The 20,406-nt window shown below is 42.2% G+C and overlaps 1 protein-coding gene across 1 annotated transcript; it reads left to right on the plus strand.

Moving 5' to 3' along the window:
- The first annotated feature begins 11,824 nt into the window (after nt 1-11,824).
- Nucleotides 11,825-12,149, plus strand: LOC138841381 (protein yippee-like 5). Its single transcript, XM_070042049.1, has one exon. The coding sequence runs from the start codon at nt 11,825-11,827 to the stop codon at nt 12,143-12,145; it is 321 nt and encodes a 106-aa protein (XP_069898150.1). The 3' UTR covers nt 12,146-12,149.
- The last annotated feature ends 8,257 nt before the right edge of the window (nt 12,150-20,406 follow it).

A 20,406-nucleotide genomic window follows, 5' to 3' on the forward strand; every position in this document is an offset into this window, starting at 1 on the left:
ATCTGTTTGTGAAAGTAACACATGTACAAAATTATAAAGATTCCATGTCTAAACCTATATGAAATAAAACTGCAAAAATCACAAATCATGCTGTCCACATGTTCTTTACTTTTTTTATTTACTGGCCAATGACAAAGGAAGAATTCAAAATGGAAGGTATGTTGGATAAATATGGACATACAGAGCAACCCATGAATAAAATCTGATGAATGCACAAAAACAAATGTGAGACAGACACACTGACACACATTGAGAGACAGACAGTTTCCCCACACAGGGACTAGTTCCCCACATCACCATATTCGGTTACCTTGAAAAGTCTGAACTGAGGATTCTGCTGAGCACGCATCCATGGGATCAGCAGAGCCAGCAGCAGGACTCTCATGCTGTGAGCTTTCCGTCTCCAGCTCTGGGGTTGGGAGGGTGGCGTCTCCTCCTGTTTTTATGAGATGCTCCTGTGGGTCAGTCTCCCCCATGCACCAATCAGTGCTCACCATTGAGTGGTGTTGACTTTCCCCCACAAAAAAATTCCTGCTTGGCACAGGTGGTCCGGAGGGAATATTCCAGCTCACCAAGCAGATGAGCAGCAAGGCCAACTTGACCTGAGGACATCAACGTTCAACAGGAGAGCAGAGATCTTATCACCAGTTCCACCAACAGAATTATTCATTTTCTCTGACATGGCAGTTGTTACTGAATTGTATGAAGTACAGAATCTTATATTGGAACCACACAAGAGAGACAGCTGATATATATGACAACTTAGTTTGGAGATTATAAATAAAACTGGAAAATCTATTTTATGCTGCTAACTGCCTGTCTAACAAGCAGAGGAGGGAGATGATGGGTTTGATAGTAGTCCAGTCAAACACACCCACAGCTCACTTCCACCATATTGAATAAAATACATAGGTAGTAAATGATTAAATCCATATGTAGTAAGCACAGTATATTGAGGATCTGAAATCATGCTAGTCCTATATTCATTGGCCATTATGCAAATAATTTAAATATGAAGTATTAAGAGAGAGAGAAAACCTTGGACTCTCTATTTAATGCCCATTATTACAAGAAGCTGAATGAATCCCCTTTTGAGAGAAGTTGCTTGCTCTCACTCTTTTGCAATCAGGATGATTGCTTTCTGTGCTATGTAAGAAATATTCTCCAAAACAGGATAGAAAACTAGGTTTTAAGTGCCTGACTTGAAATCTGTACATTTCACAAAGTTACTTGAACTAATGAACAATATAGGTGGGTGCAAAATCAGTACCTGCCATCCCATGCCTACATTGCTTAACAGTTTTTCATAATTATATGCATCTTAACCTTTCTGTTCCTATGGATGTGGTTGCTTTTTGAGATGGCTTAGGCTCAGGGTACAGCTATGACTAGAAGTTTATTTGTATTTTCACGGTGGATGTTGATGATTCCAGTAAGTTTATCAAGAAGGGGTTGGATTGACATCCGACTTCTTAAAAATTCTTCCTCTTCTCGTGTTCTAGAAGTTCTCAGAATCTCTGAGTGAAGAAGTTGAGCAAAATGCAAAACTAGTCATGTGTTATAATCTTCTAAAATGAAGACTCTGATTTCTCCTTCAGGGGACAACTTCCTGGAATGACTGCAGTGACTATGGCAAAGCATTTCTTATCTGGGCATTGGTGCAGAATCCCAGGCCAATTTCCCCTGTGGATGGAGGCAAAAAATGGCCTCAGAATGACACCACCACTGTCTCCTCCTTCCTTCTTGCTTGTCTTCTGATTTCCAGAGGAGAAACTCAAGTGACATGCATCTCTATTGGAAAATGATGGTGATGGGCACTGAACTAGCCAAGGCTCATATTTCCTGCTCAAAGTCCACCAATCTGTGTTAATTTCTAGAATCTTCAGGATCAGGTCGCTTTCCCTCCCAGCCTCCATCTCAGTCCACTGCCATCTTCCTCCCCCCTCCAGGACTCCACATTTTCTTCCTAGTAGATAGGGAACCCAAGTTCTCAGGAAGCTTCATCAATTCCCTTCAGTCACAATGAAGGAGACTTGCTTTCTTTCCCCAGGTTTCAGCCCCATGAAAACCTGTTGGTCAGTTGGATTTCACCTTGGTTCTCTCTCTTTTCTTCCTTCCTTCCAGCCAGGATAGAGAGAGAATCCTGGTGATGATGATACAATCCTGGACCCAGAGGCATGGTCAGGGGTAATAGTGGAACCTTTATTTGAGTTGAGGCGAGAGAGCAATCTTGAGGAGAGGTTTTCAAGATTTCCACAGCCTGTGTGTATCTGCAAGTTGTGGCCTGGGTCTCAGGCTGTCTTCCAACCACTATGGGTATATGTTTTCTGGGGATCAGTGGAAGGGACCTGATTGATAAGGTGGGTAGCAAGGACAGTGGTAATACCTGCCTGTCAGGGTCAAAAGGCAAGCGCTTCCACTTGAAGTCATATTCCTCCAACCTCCCTTCCTCATTTTTTCTCCAGGAGTCCTAAGAAAATCTGATCATGAGGCTTCTATACTAGTGGATATGAGTACTAAGTTGAACTCTATCTTTCTCTCTATCTATCTATCTATCTATCTATCCATCTATCTATCTATCATTCATCTATCTATCTATCTATCTATCTATCTATCTATCTATCTATCTATCTATCTATCTATCTATCTACCTATCAATCAATCTATCTATCTATCCATCCATCCATCTGTCCATCTATCTGCCTATCTGTCTGTCTGCCTCTCTATCTGCCTATCTATCAGCCCGTTTGCTTATCTATCTATCTATCTATCTATCTATCTATCTATCTATCTATCTATCTATCTATCTATCTATGTAGTGTGAGTTGATTTTTCCACACATAAGGATTCCCACTACAATAACTACCCAGGGGTGATGAAGATCATGTTGAAATCGCATGACCATGAGTGGGTCAAGGTTCAAAACCAACATCAGCCTTTTCATAAAATCCTCCATGAAATCTCACACCAGCCTCCACAAAATGCACATTCACCTCAGTACTTCTGTGATTTTTGAAACAATCCAAACTGTCATGTGGGATCACAACAGGCCAAGTGGGAAAACACTGTGGAAGAAGTGGGGGAGGGAGCCCTAGTGTAACTCCTCTACACACCTATCCATTCATTTGGGGAAAATAGATTCCCAGAAGGTGGAAGAGATTTTCTCAGGAATATGGGGCTGTGCAAGGCAAGGAGGTAGATGAATGTGTGTGTTTCCTGCCTGTGTGTCCTGCAGTGTGTCGAATGAAAACTGTCCTCCTTGGGCTATGATGACAGGCCTCTAGAAAACAGGTGTATGAGCATATCTTGTTAAAACCCACTGGGATTTCATCAACACTGTGTCACTTTTATTATTGACCTGACTTCTGCCTATATTCCCATCTCCATATTTGGCAGGAGATTCTTGCTATTCAGGACAAGGACATGCCTGTAACTCCAGCTGTTCGAATAGTGAAGATGTGGGGCAATCATGGTTCAAAACCAAGCAGGTAGGAAAGTCCTGGAGACCTTTCATCCAGCCGACCACACAAAGGACACAGGTGCAAATGTGGATCAAGCAATAGGGTGTTAGCAGGGAGAAAAATAACATCTAAGACACAGCAGCCCACCCCTGAGTCCAAGTCCCAGGACATGTCCTAAATAAAAGCAATGTATTAACTCAGTGTCTTTCTCTGACCCTTAGAGAAACAGTAACTTCTCTAGATGTTTCCTAGGACATTCTTTACCAGACACTCCTATGGACTGATCACATTCCTCAAGTGACAGTTGAAAGGAAATGCACCTGGGGACATTAAAGCTCTAGTCATGGGATGAAGAGCACAGTCAAACCCAGGTAACAGAGTCTGAAGTAAATATCTTATTGGCAGAAGTGGAGGAGCTGGCCCTTAATAAGTTCCAGGTAAGACCATGTTTATAGAACTACTTCCAATGACCAACTTTGTTGCTTTCATTGGAGTACAGTGGCTGGTTTTAAAGATTTGTTGATCGAAAACTATGGTTTGAAACCAGCCAGGAAATGGAAAGGTCCCTGTGAGATTGTCATCTCTAATCAGCCAGCAGAGTGCTGGAAAAGGAGAGTTGCTTTGGGCCTGAAAGTGGCAGAGTGCTAGCCTTGAGCTGGAGAGCTGAAGGACAGTGCTCAAGCCCTGAGTTCAAGTCCAGGGACCAACCAAGTAAAATGCCAATGGTGCATTTATTCCAGCATGGAGAAAGGCATTCCAGGGACCCTGGCAATGATGGAGCATCCAGAGACAGTCACAAGCCACTACTGGGATGCCAGAGATGGTGTCAGATCCTAGAATCACTTGGCCCTTCAAAAATTGATCAGAGCCTGGAGGTCACAGGAAGGTAGTTTGTAAGCCTGCCTTTCCAATGCCCATGTTTGTCTATTTTGTAACTGGGCAGGAACTTGTCAGTCATCTGTGATAACAGGTAGTGAAAAGCTAACATTATAAAATATGGGGGAGAGCTTAAATCCCAAACCCCCTATATCTGCTCAAGTCTGAATTGGCAGTGACTTTTAGGGTGACACTAGCCACATAAATTTATTTGTTCAGTAAAGGAAAAGTTCCGTGGACCTGAGATTATGTCCCTATTTATTATTATTATTATTATTATTATTGTGAAAATACCATACAGAGGGGGATTATGTCCCTCTTGAGATCTGTCTAAAGGCCTGCACAGGTAACTCAGGCATTGTTAGGGTCACTAGAGATCAGCTTTCCTAGTCAGCCAGAAAAATGCTTTACCAAACCAGATTGCTAAACAGGCTACACTGCTATAGCCCAAGAAAAGGTCTGTGCAGTTGTTAAAAATGAAATGCATATAATTTCCCATTTAGAGCAAATAGTGTTCTTAATGACATCTGATCCTGGCAACCCTTGTTAAAAATGGGTAAAGTTAAAGGTTCCTGGCTAGGTAGGGTCAGCAGAAGATGGATCTTTGTCCATCAACTCCCTTAAGATCAAGAGACAAGAGTGATTTCTGGAAAATGAGGCAGGATAAATTAAAAGGAAAAAGCATAAAAAGCAGTGATAACAACTGTACAAGTGTACAAGTATGCACTTGGAAAAAATAATTATAAGTTCAAGCCTAGAAAATCCTGGCCTTATTTTAAAATACCTCTGATTAGTAAAAAGTTGTCACCCTGATAAATTACCCAGGAGGAGCCACTGCCTAAACTTCCTTAAAAGAAACAGTTGGAGTCCAGCCTGGAAAAGCCAGTGTATAGGCAGGAAAATACTGGGAAGTTTCACAAAAATCAGAAATCAGGTAAAACTTCTTTAACCACTTCGTGCAGAAATTGACAGGTAACCCAGCAGGAGGTGTGACAATCTACCCGAGTCACTGCAAGATACTACTGATGCTGCTGATGCTGATGCTGCCCACCGCCTTGGATAAAGTTCAAGGACAGCCTGGCACCATCTGGAGGAGACTACAGCATTATCATCCTGACCACCTCTACTGTGGTTAAAGTGGACTGGACTCCTTCTTTCCTCATTACATCACCTGCAACTGATTCCTGGTGAAAGATTGCTCTGGATCTGCTTAACCTAAGACTTGGGTTGCAGGACATTCTTTCTGTGGGACATAGATTTGTAAACCTTACCCTGCCTGACCTGGGAAAGAAAGTTCAAAGTCCCTTGACTATATGGGTACCAACCATATGGAGCCAACTTTAACTGCTGGAGAATCCTTATGTTATAGACGCAAACAGCCCAGGCACAAATTCATCCTTCTTATAGAAAAATCAATGATTTGATTTCATGTACATAAGAAAACAAAGGGAAGAATGAAGTCAGGCGGTCAGGTCTAGCCAGCACCGTATTTGGCCACATGGTGGATGGTAGAGTCTGGCATCTTGTTTTCATGCTGGGGGAAGGAAATGCCCTCTACCCATCACCTGCTTCTCAGGTAATGGGCAGGCACTTAGCTGATAGGTTATTGAATCTGTCACTCCAGTGCTTGAAACTGGGAATTTCTGTGGCCCCACCCCCTTCCCTGATCCTATTTAGGCCCAGACCAGCCCAGACACTGTGACACCTTGCCACATGTGTCTCTATGACCTTGTCCTGTGTTCCTGTCTTCCTGGCTCATCTCTGGTCATCATGGTCTCCCAATTCAGCTCTTCACTGGAGCTGAATTGATTTGTTGGAATTGTTTTGTGTTCTTTCTTTCCTCTCTGGCCTGTTTCCTAACCCTGTTATGTGTATTTGGTGGGTGCTGCAGGCATTTGTAACAATGGGCAGCCTGCAGACTGCTAACTCTATAGTAAAGACTCCCTTATTCTATCTTCCAAAATGTGGTTTCTGGGATGATTCACCTTACAACAATGGTAGAAATACAGAGTAGAGCCTTCAGGTCTAAGGCACAAAAGAGCAACTCATTTTCCTTCGCAGGAGGAATTCAGTCAGATGCTCAGATAAAGCCAGAAGTGTTGCTGAGGCTCAAGCACTAGCCTGGAGCACAAAGAGGCTCAGGGACAGAGTCCAGGCCCTGAGTTCAAGGCCCAGACCTGCCCAAAACAAGTGGGATGGGGGAGGGAATAGAGATGTTGATTGTGAGAATGCTGGATTGATTCAGACAAAAAAGTCAATGGGCCGAATACTAGTTCTATGCAGATTTCATGGGCTTATATAGGAAAAAAATCACTTAGGAAAGTAATCAGTATGAAGGTAGCTTCAGAATTTGAGACTTCTTTCTCCTCTGTCTTTTGCCTTCTCTTGGGTATTTTGTATTGCTCTGTGTTTGTCTCTTAATATGCTGTATATATATATATATATATATATATATATATATATATATATATATATATACATATATATGTATATATACAGCATCTTGAGACATTTATACATAAACATATATAACATAAAAATAAAATATATATACTTTATATATTTTATTTATTATATATAATGAAAAGAGCATATAACATTACAAATAAAGAAAGAAATAGATAGATTTTTTTTTTGGGTCTGGTCATGGGGTCTGAACTCTGGACCTGGGCATTGTCCCTCAGCTCTTCAGCTCAAGACTAGTGCTCTACCACTTGAGCCATAGCCCCACTTCCGGCTTTTTTCATTTTGCTTATGTGGTGCTGAGGAATTGAACCCAGGGCCTCATGCATGCAAGGCAAGCACTCTACCACTGAGCCACTTTCCCAGACCCAGAAATAGATAGATATTATAACATGAATATATCATGCATAAAAATTGAACCCAGGGCCTAATGCATGCAAGGCAAGCACTCTACCACTGAGCCACCTTCCCAGCCCCAGAAACAGATAGATATTATAACATGAATATATCATGCATAGTATGTGAATTAAAGTATATATGAGGGTACTATAAGATTTTGAGTACTGTGTTCTATAATGTAAGGAATTGGAGAATGCAAATGTAATTAGGCACACTGGAATTCAGAAGGGTTCATCTTTGCAAAAGTTTATTTTTTCCTGATTGTGTGAGTCTAGTTCCCCAAATCAGAGTCTAGTTCCCCAAATCAAAGTAACAATCACTTCCATGCCCCAGCTGGCTCACACTTCTGAGCCTACATCCTCAGGAGGCTGAGACCTGAGCAGGAAGCTTCAAGGGACAGCCAATTCCACAATGTCCAGGAGACTCCCATCTCCCATGAGCCCCAGCGAAGCCACAAGGAGAGCAGAGCATCATTTGTTACTATCCCAGCCTTATTTGGAAATAATCCCTAGTGACAGAACACACACAAAATATTAAGTCCTATTAAGCCAGTGTCAGTGATTTACATGTGAAGTATACACTCATCCAACTGAAGCTGACCACCATGTATAAGAGACTAACTGTGAGTAATTACCACTGGCAACTTACACAATCAACTTCATAATCTTTTCAAATGTATCACTGAAAGGACAGCCATCTGCAAAGACAGAAGGGAAGGGAAGGGAAGGTCAGAGCACCGGCTCCATTTTGCTTCGGACATCTCCTGACTCTGAGCATAGAGAAGTTGGCAGACAGAACAACTCTATGAAGAACACACCCCACTCATCTCTACTCTGATAGGTATTTCCTTAGAGAGGAAAGGGATGGTGACTTACCTTCCTCCAGAACATAGTGGATATGGTCACCCAGAATGCCATTTTCCTCCATGATCTTTCTCAGCACCGAGTTTTCCTTCTCAGTATGGGTGCTGCCCTTCTGTCCTTCCACATTCAGTGGAGAACTACTGAGTTCCTCATGCATCTTCTGAGGTCCTCCATGCTGCTTCCTGATGCAGAATCCCAACATGTCCCCTTGGCCTCCCCCCAGGGACTCTGCCAGGTCCTCATCTGACCACCTCAATCCAATGGCTTCCATCACCACAGTCAAGCCCAGAAGTTCCTGGTGTTGCTGGGTGCAGGTGGAGGTTAGTGACATTTCCCTGTTAAAAGGAGTGACTTTCCCTAGAGTCCTCAACTTCCATCACAGGATTTCTCAGCTTTCCAATCTTTGAATCTGAGGTGACACAAGCACCATTTTCCAAAGCTCGGGCTCTTGGTCCTCAGCTCGGAGGCCCTGTCATCAATGAACAGTTGTTCCTGGTTCTGGGCCTGTTCTTAGATAGATGCTGACTGCCATTTCTTTCTCCTGTTTCCTCTTCTAGCATTTGGTTTCAGTTTTGGTGGTTGTGGTGGTCCAAGGACTTGAACTCAGGGCTGGGGTGTTGTTCCTAAAGGGTTGAAGACTTGAACTCAGGGCTTGGGTGTTTTTCCTGAAGGGTTGACAGCCTGCCCCCCACTATTGTCCCACACACAAATAGGGCCCCAGGCAGGACTCCAGGTATGGGGGCCCATGCTGATGTGCAGGTGGAGGGACCCAGCGATGCCCACCCTCTTTGGGTGCTTCTGAGATGCCCCAGCTGTCAACCTAATGGCTTCTCCATTCTCCTCTGCCTCCCTGCCCAGATCTCAGAAAGCCCAACTCCACATAGTCTCCCAGCTACTCTATCTCAATAAACACTCTTCACCTGTGGAAGATCGATCGAGTCCAGCCTGTTCTCTTCCCTCCTCCTCCATTGTCCTAACAGCTCCTGAAGTTACTCATATCTAGTCCTCTAACACTTGAGTCAGGGCTCCCTTCTAGCTTTTTGGTTGTTTGGTTAAATAAGAAGAGTCTGAAGGATCTTCCAGCGTAGACTGGCTTTGAACCCCAGTCTCCAGATCTCAGCCTCCTGTGTACCCAAGTTGAGAGGCCCCCAGCACCAGGCTGGCTGCCTTTCCTCAAGATCCACCTTGCCTCTTCTTTTGTAGGAAGGTCAGCACCGCAGGGATCAGCAGAGTACAGCACATGCATGCACCAGCTCCTCCCTGTAAACTCAATGTGGATGTGTCTTCTGCTTGTCCTGCCTCACAGCTACACACGGCCCTACTTACCTGCCAGCAAAATCACATTTGCTGTCTGTCAACCACGTTGACGATTTTGAATGACGAATACTCCTGTGTTTTTCAACACTTGAATGACATTGTTTCTTGAGTCTACAAATTCAAGACGAACATTTCAAAATTCAGGGCAATCGATGGTGCATAGTGTTCATGTTCATGAGCACAGTTGCTGCTTGGGGGCTCTGTGCTTGAAGCACTTCCACAACTCCCTGTGGCAGAGTGGGGTCCAATATAAGGGGAGACAGTCCCACTACAGGTGGGGCAATTCTTGTCCTCTAAAAGTTGTTCAGATTTCCAGTCCCTTTCCAGCCCCCTCATTGCTGTCACACTACGAAAGCAGAAACTCTGCCAAGGGACCCTGAATGTCATCCATAGCAACATGGAAGGCTGGGAAACAGAAGGAGTTATGGGGAGGTGAACTGGGCCTGAGCCCTTGCAAGGTTCAACATCTTGTTCATATGAACTCAGTCCTTGGGGGAAGAATGTGTCTAAGAACCACCCCTCATCTGCAAAATCTGTCTACCCACTAGGACACAGAAGTGGAGGGAGATCCGACTTTACCCCAAAGTATTTTATAAACACCATGTTTCTTTTTAATGCATGGAAAAACCATGTTGGCACTCAGAACCAATCCTTTAACATAACAACAACAACAATGACGAACAGAGTAGTTCTTTTATCCTTAACCATCATTGCACACATTTGCACCAGTTATGAAATGTTGGATGATTCAGATGTAATTTGAGAACCTCAGATTACATACAGTCTTACAATTAATTTCCTATGTCCACTCTTTGGGTGCTCTGCTGATTTATGTATCAGATTTCTGCCCTGGGCAGTTATCACTTTGTTGGGTTTTTTTCCCTCCTTGCTTTAGGAACTCCTTCCTGTGCACAGCTCTAGTGTTTTTCAGAATCACTGCCTCTTCCCTGCGAGTGGTGATTTTTGAAATTTCATTTCTATCTAGGACAGATAATTTGCAAAATCATCCATTCATCCACACTGGTAGGGAGGGAAATGAAAAAATCCATCTGCCAGGGATGAGATCTAAAGTACACCCTGCAGCTTCCTTCCTCCAGGTCACTGGGAGTGTATCCATGCACACACTCATTTGTACGGCTTTCCCCTCCATCTTGTTCTTGCTTTTACTCCTGAACTCTTCAGCTCAAGGCACCCATACTCACCACTAGCTCTTCAATGTAAGCTTGTGAAGATAGCTAATACTTACTGTGAGTGTTTTATCTGGAATTGACTGTGATCTTTATGGAAATCAGACAACATCCAGAGAAAAACTCCCACAACCCCCCCCAAAACAGACATACACACCTTCTTCTTTTCAATATTGTTCTCCTTAAATGTGTTTATAATATTTCTTATACTGAGAATTTGTCATATGGAGAATCTTGGTGATTAGATCTATGATGTTAACTCAGTTTTTCAACCTCATTGCTCAGAAGCTAGCGCATAGCTACCATCTTAAAGGTTGTGAAGACTCAAAACCAGGCCAAAGGGTAAAAAAATCTAATGACATATCCTTCCCATTTTACAAGGAAAGCTCTTTCTATCCTGTACTTTTGTCTATGGTAGATTAGTTAAGGTACTGTATGGTGGTTAAGCCACAGACTTCCTAGGAAAAACCAGGCTTGTGATTCCACAGGGCCTTAGATGAGGATTGGGACATCAGAGTCTATGAAAGTAGATTCCTGACAAAGTACAGGTCCTCAGATTCCCCCACCAAATGCAAATACTACCTTGCAATCTTGGCTGCAAAAGAGAAGTTAGGGGCTTCGACCCAGCTGAGGAGCGAGGAGTCATTGGCAGGGCCGACCTCACCGCCGCTCTGGGTCTCCTTGACAGATGGAAAATCTGAAGGAAGAAAAGCACTTACTTTAAGACATAGAATGGTGGCACCAAGAGTTTGAGATGCTTTGGAACGTTTCAAGTGTTCTTCCTGATTTCTGTCCCTTCATTTCTTATATTTCTGCCAGCAAGAGAAGCACTGATAAGTACCACAAAGCACCTATTTTTTCCTACTGTGGGACACAGTAAAGTTCCTAAGAATTAACAGAGGAAGGACATCTGTGAAAGCTTTCACTCCATTTCAGAAATTTGTGGCTGAAGGGACTTGAGATTCCACTAAGTCATGAGGCTTGAACTCTGGGCCTAGGCACTGTTCCTGAACTCTTCAGCTCAAGGCAAGCGTTCTACCACTTGAGCCACAGCACACTTCCAGTTTTCTGGTGGTTAATTGGAGATAAGAGTCTCACAGATTTTTCTGGGCTGGATTTAACTGTGATCCTCAGATCTCAGCCTTCTTGAGTAGTTAGGATTACAGGTGTGAGCCACCAGCACCAGGGTCTGTTGAATGTTTTATTTGTATTATGTGAGTCTCATAAATGCAAGGTTTTTAGAACTTCAGCTAGCAAAATGGGAGGAATTTTCCTTGATCATATTGGTGGTACTCACCTGTTTTCTTGTGCAAACTGTGGTATGATCCTCACAAACCGCTCAGAACTCATCTCCACTCGGTTTACAGGTGCCACTGGTAGAGCATTTCTTTTTAACAAGGTAGTTAATCTGCAGTACAGTGAAGTTCAAGATCCAGTCATGCTCACTGGCTGCCACATGGCTCGAGATGTGAGCTGCAAAAACTGCAATAGCAAACTGGGATGGATCTATGAGTTTGCCACTGAAGACAGCCAGCGTTATAAGGAAGGCCGTGTGATCCTGGAACGTGCCCTAGTTTGAGAGAGTGAGGACTTTGAAGAGCATGTACCATCAGATAAGTCTCGAAGAAAAAGAGGTAAATCCATCTTTTGACAGGTTTCCTTCACTGAAAACAAATCTACTTACATACACTGTCACCTTAGCATCAGAGTCGGATTCATGAACTGCGGAACAAGAGGTTGTGAGAATCTAAGATGGAAGCTTTCTCTCTCTCTCTCTTTTTAATTTGGTATTTTCCATCCAACAGAAGTGTGTAGAGAATATGATGCACATGCTGTTGTTTTTTTCCCTTTGTTTACATCTTGAGGCAGAAGAGTCTCTGCAGCTACATGGTAGGCTATGTGAGGAAAATAATTGGGGCTCTTAGAGTGGGAAAAGTGGGTTTCATGTAAACTTTGATGGAGACTATGTCAGGAGCATGGTTTTACAACTTATTTGGGCTTCATTTTAAAACTTTTTTAACCCAGTTATTTCACTTGATTTGCTAGCTTCAGAGAAGAGATCCAAATCTGTGCCCAGCGCTAAAGGCTCAATGTTAGTATGGCTTGTGCTGGCCAGTGTGACATATTCTTGTTGGAGATGAACTGTAGCACCAGAGCCCATTTTTTCTTGTCAGTCTTGGCCCAAAGATGTCACCATTCCCAGTTACTTGTCACCACATAATTGGTGTTGATTGGAAATTTTTTTTGAAATGGCGCAGAATTGCTTGGTTGTCTTTTTCCATAGTAATATAAATAAACATAGTAATATAAATAAAGTAATAGTTGGACTAAAAAGAGAAGTCAGGAGTCAGGGCATCAAGACCTGTATTGTGGAAGAGGCACAACTTAACTTGATATAAAGCTGGAGGTGTAATATATCACAATATCTAATTCACAGAAGATTGCATAGATAGAGTCTCAGTTCTCCATCCTCCAGGATTTGCTCTTCATTATCAGCTGCTAAGGCATAGGTGTGCTATTGAAACACCCCATTGGGCAGGTTAGAGGACAGATCTTCAGACACTCAGGGATTCAAGTAACCTGCTTGCGATGACTTGGAGCGTTCCCTCTCCAGACTCTGAGCTACCAGGCTCTGCTTCTTTTAGATGACAATTTACTGGAAGTATTCAGAGTCTCTGATTCTTAACTGCATTTTATTAATACATTTGAAGAGGGAGAGATTCAGGAGGAAGGTGTATTTTTAGGAGGAGATTCTAGACCTCCATGGAAATCTGTTTGTTAAAGTAACACACACACACACACACACACACAATTATAAAAATTCAATACCTAAGCCTATATGAAATATCACTGCAAAAATCACAAATATGTATCACAAATATATATATGTTCTATATTTACTGTCCAATGAAAATGTAAGAACTCAAAATATAAGAACTGATTGTTGAATAGAGACATATAGAGCAACATATTAATAAAGTGTGATTGATGCACAAAAGCAAATGTGAGACAGACACACTGATACTCAGACAGAAAATTTCCCTACACACACTACTTCTCCAATCACCATATACAGGTTACCTGATACTGATGCAGTTGAGGATTCTGCTGAGCACATGTCCATGCGAGCAGCAGAGGTAGCAGCAGGACTCTCATGCTGTGGGGCTTTCTGTCTCCTCCATAGTTGGGGAGGGTGGCGTCTCCTCCAGGTTTTATGGGACTTTCCTGTGGGTCAGTCTCCCCCATGCACAAATCAGTGCTCACCATCGAATGGTGTTGACTCTTCCCCCCTCCACCCCCCGAATATCCTGCTTGGCACAGGTGGTCTGGAGGGAATATTCCAGATCACCAGGCAGATGAGCAACAAGAACATGGTGAGCTGAGGACTGTCATGTTTACTGGGAACACAGTGACCTGATCAGCACTTCCATGTACACAATTGTTAATTTTCTCTGACTTCGGAGTTAGAGAACTTGATGGAAGGGCAACCGAGTCTCCTTCATTCCTGTTGAAGATGAAATGGTGATTCTTCCTTGATACTAGGGTTTGTTTAACTCTCAGGTGGGAAAAGTGAAGTCCTGGGGACAGATGGCATCATAATCAGATGGAAGGTTCCAGGCCAGCCCAGCCCATGTGAAAGTCCTGGAGTCTCTTTCCTCCAGCTGACTACCCAAAGGACACAGGTACAGATGTGGCTCAAGCAGTAGGGTGTTATCAGGGAGAAAAATAACATCTAAGACACAGCAGCCCAGCCCTGAGTCCAAGTCCCAGGACATGTTCTAAGTAAAAGGAAAGTATTAACTCAATGTCTTTCTCTGTCCATTAGAGAAACAGTGACTTCTCTAGATGTCTCTTAGAACATTCTTGATCAGACACTCCTATGGACTGACCACATTCCTCAAGTGACAGTTGAAGGAAAATACCCCTGGGGATATTAACTTTCTAACCATGGGATGAAGATCACAGTGAACCCCAGGTGGGAGAGTCAGTAGTCAATACCTATGGACTTTATGGACAGATGTGGAGGTGCTGGCGGAGTGGATGTGTGCTTTTGACAGCATGCACAGATGAGCTTTGCACATAATTTTCTGACCAAGAGCCTAACAGTGATGTGATGGGCAAAAGGCAGAGTGGAGTCTTCAGATCAAAGTCAAAGAATAGTAATTCCTTCTCCTTTAGAGATGAATTACAATCAACTACTCAGAAAAGTCAGAAGTGATGCTCTGTTTTAACTGGTAGAGTGCTAGCCTGGAGCAAAAAGAGACTCAGGGACAGAGTCCAGGCCCTGAGTTCAAGGTCCAGGACTGGCCAAACAAAAGTTGGGAAGTGAGGGATGGAATGGAGATGTTGATAATGAGATGGCTGGAGTGACTCAGATTTTCCAATCCTATTTGAAGCTCTACCCCGTGACCTTCACTTCTCATCTTAGGTTTATTTGTTCGATAAGGAAAGATGATGATTTTTTGGAGAGAGGCTAATTCACAATGTGATCATCAGATCCCTTCCTCCTGAGTCACTGAGATAATAACCAGGAGCCACCAATACCTAGCCTCATGAACACAGTCTTCAGCAACTTGAGAACAGTCACCCAGTCAAAGGGTAGAGTAGAGTGAAATCTCCAGCCAGGCTTGGTCTCAGCTCCTGCTGCGTGGAAAGATAGGGTGGTGTTTGGAAATGTTTAATCCAACAAAATAAGAATCCACCCCATACACCCCCCCCCACCATTGACTGGGGAAGGGGAATCTACAGTACATAAATCTGGAAAATTCCAAATACTATGACATCATGAAAACTAACCCAAAAGAAAGGCTTATGACATCTAAAGGTGAGGACACAGAATCTCTTCAAATGAGTAAACCCCAAGTTCAGAACAGGAAAAATGTCAGAAAATACTGGATTCCTTAGGGATGGAAACCATTTTGTTTTATCACTGTTCAATTAATAGTGATTTATTTTTCTCAGTCTCAGTCTTAGCCTCCAGGTGTAATCTAATTTTACTTTTCAGGAATGGTTAGGAAAAGAAAGAGTTTTCTGGAAGGAATCAGTCTCAGGAACCTCAGTTGGTCCATTTCCATGCGATCCTCAAGTTCATGTCTTGGTGGGGTGTGGATCTGTGTGAATTCTGCCCATCCATTGGGTGCTAGTAGTGCATGTTTTGGATCCACTCGTGTACCAAGGGCATCTGGGATGCTAGTCATGGCCCCAGGAGCACAGATTTTCCCAAGACAGAAATGCATGCATGTGCAATCAGTTTATTAAGTCATTCTGAGAAGTATCAAGATCAGAAGAAGAAGGGATGAAGAAAGAAATCTAGGGAGAAGCACCCATGGCTTCACCTACAGGGGGAAACACAGATCTGAGCGACCAGGCGACTGTATTTTGGTGGAGGAGATGCTGAACCTGTGGAGAGACTGGCATCCTGCATGCTCCCCATTTCCACCACACCTGTAAAGTTGTCAGGAAAGAAGACAATGCATCCAACTCAACACGCACTCCATGGCGGAGCCTCAGACCTGGTCAACACGAGTGGGAAATCCCTCACTGTCAGAGTGGTATTTGTGACCCCAGTGGACACAGGGACAGAGGACACATGATCCTGAGAGTGTGTGCAAGCCAGCCATGATTTTAACTGTGTGTCTGTGTATGTGTATGTATATGTATGTATGTATGTATGTATGTATGTATGTATGTATGTATGTATGTATGTATGTATGTATGTATGTATGCATGCATGCATATATGTATGTATGTATGTATGTATGTATGTATGTATGTATCTATCTATCTATCTATCTATCTACCTATCTCTCTATCTATCTATTATCCTTCTGTCTATCTACCTGACAGCCTGCCTGCTGGCCTATCTTTCTTTCTTTCTTTCTTTCTTTCTTTCTATCATGTATTTTTATCTATCATCCAGCCTGTCTATCCATCTACCTATCCATATTCTCTCTTCATCTGTCTTGTATCTACCTGCATATCTATCTACCTATCTTGATATATAAGTAAATGAACACTGGTCCTATGCTTCAAGTGCCAGAAAACCACCCTACATATTTGTGGTTTAATCTCATGTAACTCCAGAAATAATATGAAACACCCAATAAAGGAAAATGAAATGTATTGATAAGAAGATCAGTTGGAAAGCATGACATTGATCAAGATCGTAAATGGAGGGGATGGTAGTGATAGGGGAAGAATTCTGGAAGGGGTGACATTGGTTGGGTGAGGGTGAGACAGTTCCAAGGCATGTTTGTATGGAGATGTGAGCATACATTTGTTTTAATTGTCTTTAAATGGTTGTACAAAGAAGTTCCCATTCTACAAACAGTATATGAATACAAGGTGTCTAACACTGTCATCCATATTTCTTAACCCATCCCTTCTGTGAGCTTACATTTTCCGAGTAACAGACACTAACACGAATCCTATGATAACAACCAGAAAAGCCAACTATCCCACAGATACACTTTTGTCTGACCTTTTGTCTAGTATGTTTCTTTAATTTTATTTGTAGATTTATGGTTTCTTGAGAATTATTCAGTTCCAGGTGACCTTTGTGCTTTAAAGTTTATTTTTGAGAGGGGGACTATCCTTTTATTTTCCTCTATTAACTTTGAGTAGGTTATAGTCTGAAAATGGAATGTGTTTAAAAGTATTGACTTTTTTGTGCATGAAATGAAATAAGGTTGAACTCAGAAAGCCCAGTCAACTATGGTAAAATCCATGTAAAATCAGGACTTCTGTGTATGTATTTAGTGGAGAATTAGCTCAAAATTGACATTAGACATAGATGATCCATTCTAATTTCACATTTGCTGCCCAAACCCAGCCAGACTTCTTGGGGGTGATGACATCATGAAAACAGGGCATACCCGGTTTCTTTTTCTAATCTCAGTTCCTGACTGACTCTTCCAGAAAAAATATCTTTATGATCATAAAAATACACAGACACCCCATTTGTTGTTCCATTTTTTATAACTTCTTGAAATCAAGAAGAAATCAAGAAGGAAAGCAAGAAGAATAGTAGGAGCCCTCTGATTTTCAGAACTACATGGGAGAAGAAAAAAAAATCTAACCGGCTCAACTCAGCTCTCTGTTCTGAGATCTGTGGATTGTGGTCCAAGCCAGCCTGGGAGAAAAGCCATAAGACTCTGATTTCCAATGATGAACCACCAGAAAACTGGAAGTGGCACCATATATATATGGCTCAAAGTGGTAGAGCACCAGCCTTGAGTGGAAAAAGGTCGGGGACAGCACCTAGGGTCTGAGTTCAAAGGGATCAAGAAGCATTGTATTCATGATGTAAAGAGATCTTTGGAAATCCTCAAACTAAGGTTTTGAAAGAAGAGGTACCAGCCCTCAGAAAATGACCAGACAGAAAAGACAGAATGAAACAATAAGGTGGAAGGTCTCTGTGGCCAAACTGATGGAGTGGAAGACAAGGCCTCAGAGCAGGAAGAAAGAGCAGATCCAATGTTAATGAACTTAATTCTCTGAGTAAAAGATACAGACTGGGTACTTGGATCTAAATGAAAACCCATCCACCTGTTGTTGACAGGAGACAAATCTGGCCAAAAGGAGCAGATACATCATTGAAATGAAAGTTTGGAATACAACCTTTCAATACAATAGGCTGAAGCAGCAATCCTAAGATCAGATAGAATAGATTTTAGTTTTATGTAAAACTTCCAGAGACTTCCATGATTTTTTTAAAATTACTTAGGTTTTTGTTTATTATATTGCTTTACTCCTTACCATTTCCTATAGATTTTAATTACCAATTTCAAATCACATATATAAATATACATGATTTATATATTATATAGTTTATATATAAACACTATATGATTTGTTTATATATATACATATAATTTGTTTCCATTCTATATACCTCTTGGTAGATCACCCAGGCAAAAATCTCAGCAAAGAGAGCTCAGGCCTAAAGAGCTACAGGGGACAACTAGATTTAACCAACATCTACAGAAACTCTCTCACCCAACAGTTTCAGAACAGACGTTCTTCTCAGCACATTCTCCAAAATTGGTCATATGTTAGGTCACCAAGCCAATTTGTGAAATTTTTTTAATTGAAATTATTTCTTGCATCCCATACCCGAATGAGCTGGAGAGAGAGAGAGGATATATGAATGGACAGATGGATAGATGGATGCATAGATAGATAGATAGACAGACTGATAGATGGGTACATGGATGCATAGATAAATAGATGATAGATAGATCGACGGCCAGACAGATAGAGGTAGGTAGATAGATAAATAGATAGATAGATAGACAGATAGATAGATAGATAGATAGATAGATAGATAGATAGATAGATAGATAGATAGATAGATAGATAGATAGATAGATAGATAGATGATAGATAGACAGACAGTCAGACGGATGGATGGACAGATGGACCCAAGGACGGATGGATACATAGACCCCATTTTCTTGATCCATTCATCCACAGAGGGGCTTCTGGGTTGGTTTCCTATCTTAGCTATGGCGAATGATTTTCTGAGGTCAGTGCTCTGTAAGACGGTTCTCCCTTCCTCTCTGTGGATGTGCACACACAACACTGGCAAACGTCCTCATCCCAAGTCAACTGAGCAAACATAACTCTCATATTGACCCAAGGATTTTTTTTGTTTGGACAGATTAAATAAAGAAAATCCGTTCATTTGCTCTCTGAACTTTTCAGAAAACTTGGCTACCAACACAGTGCACACATTTTCATCAGCTTCTGGTCCTTTCCAGAAACAGGTCACTAACATGGTGAGGGTCTACTGCCCTGTCCCCACTTTTGACATTGAATTTCTTGAAATAAGCTACTCAAAAAAAGCCAGAAGTGGCACTGTGGCTCAAGTGGTCGAGTGCCCAGCCTGAAGTTCAAAGAAGTTCAGGGAGCAGTGGCCTATGCCCTGAGTTCAAGACCCACAACCAACAAAAACAACAAAAATGAAAACAAATAACAACCTCTTGTTTCCATTACTTGGAGTTCATTTCAATAAGCATCATTTTATCTGCTCATAGCTACTGAATCCTTGTGATCCTACTCCTAAGAATCTCCTTTGGGCTCACTGGCTAACTGTTTAGTGTGTGTCCTTTTTAATTCATCATGTCCAATGGTAATTTTTTCCCAGTCTTTTACTATCCATTGGGTTTACTGGTAGATTTTTAGTCACACTCTAATGATTGCATATGAGGGAAACCATGTGACCTGTGTTTCTTCAGCTCTGGCTCAATTTTCTCCAAGTCTTTCCATGTTGTTATTAATGAGATAGCATCATTCTTTCTGATGGATAGATAGCATCCTCTTGTGTCTCCATACCACAATTTTCTTGATCCATGCATCTACTGAGGGGCATCTGGGTTAATGCTACATCTTTTCTATGATAAATGACAGTGAACATGGTTGTGCTGGTAGCTTTGGCATGGCCTGGTTTGTGGTCATTTAGATAAATGCCCAGGAATGGGATGGCTGGGTCATAAGCAAAGGTGTTTCCTCTTGTATAATATTTTAAGGAATCACCTCTCTCTCTATTTTGTTAGTCCTGGGGCTTGAACTCAGGGACTAGGCACTGTTCCCAGAGCTGCTTTTTGCTCAAGAATGAGCACTCTACCACTTGAGCCACAGCTCCACCCACTTCTAGCTTTTTTTCTGTCCATGTGATATACTGAGGAATTGAACTCAGGGCTTCATGCATGCTAGGTGAGCCCTCTACCACTAAGCCTCCTTCCTGGCCCAAGAATATCCATCCAATGCCCTAGGAAGACAGGATAAAGTGACAATAGAGTGAAACTCATGTCCACTGGGGGTTGCACGTCTGCTCAC

This window comes from Dipodomys merriami, unplaced genomic scaffold (genome assembly GCF_024711535.1).
Source record: "Dipodomys merriami isolate MVZ:Mamm:240054 unplaced genomic scaffold, mDipMer1.0.p SCAF_319, whole genome shotgun sequence".
Classification (NCBI taxonomy): Eukaryota; Metazoa; Chordata; class Mammalia; order Rodentia; family Heteromyidae; genus Dipodomys; species Dipodomys merriami.

Bases quoted from the DNA above. Each gene is read 5' to 3' on its own strand.
- LOC138841381 (XM_070042049.1), top strand. From the start codon at position 11,825: ATGGGAGGAATTTTCCTTGATCATATTGGTGGTACTCACCTGTTTTCT.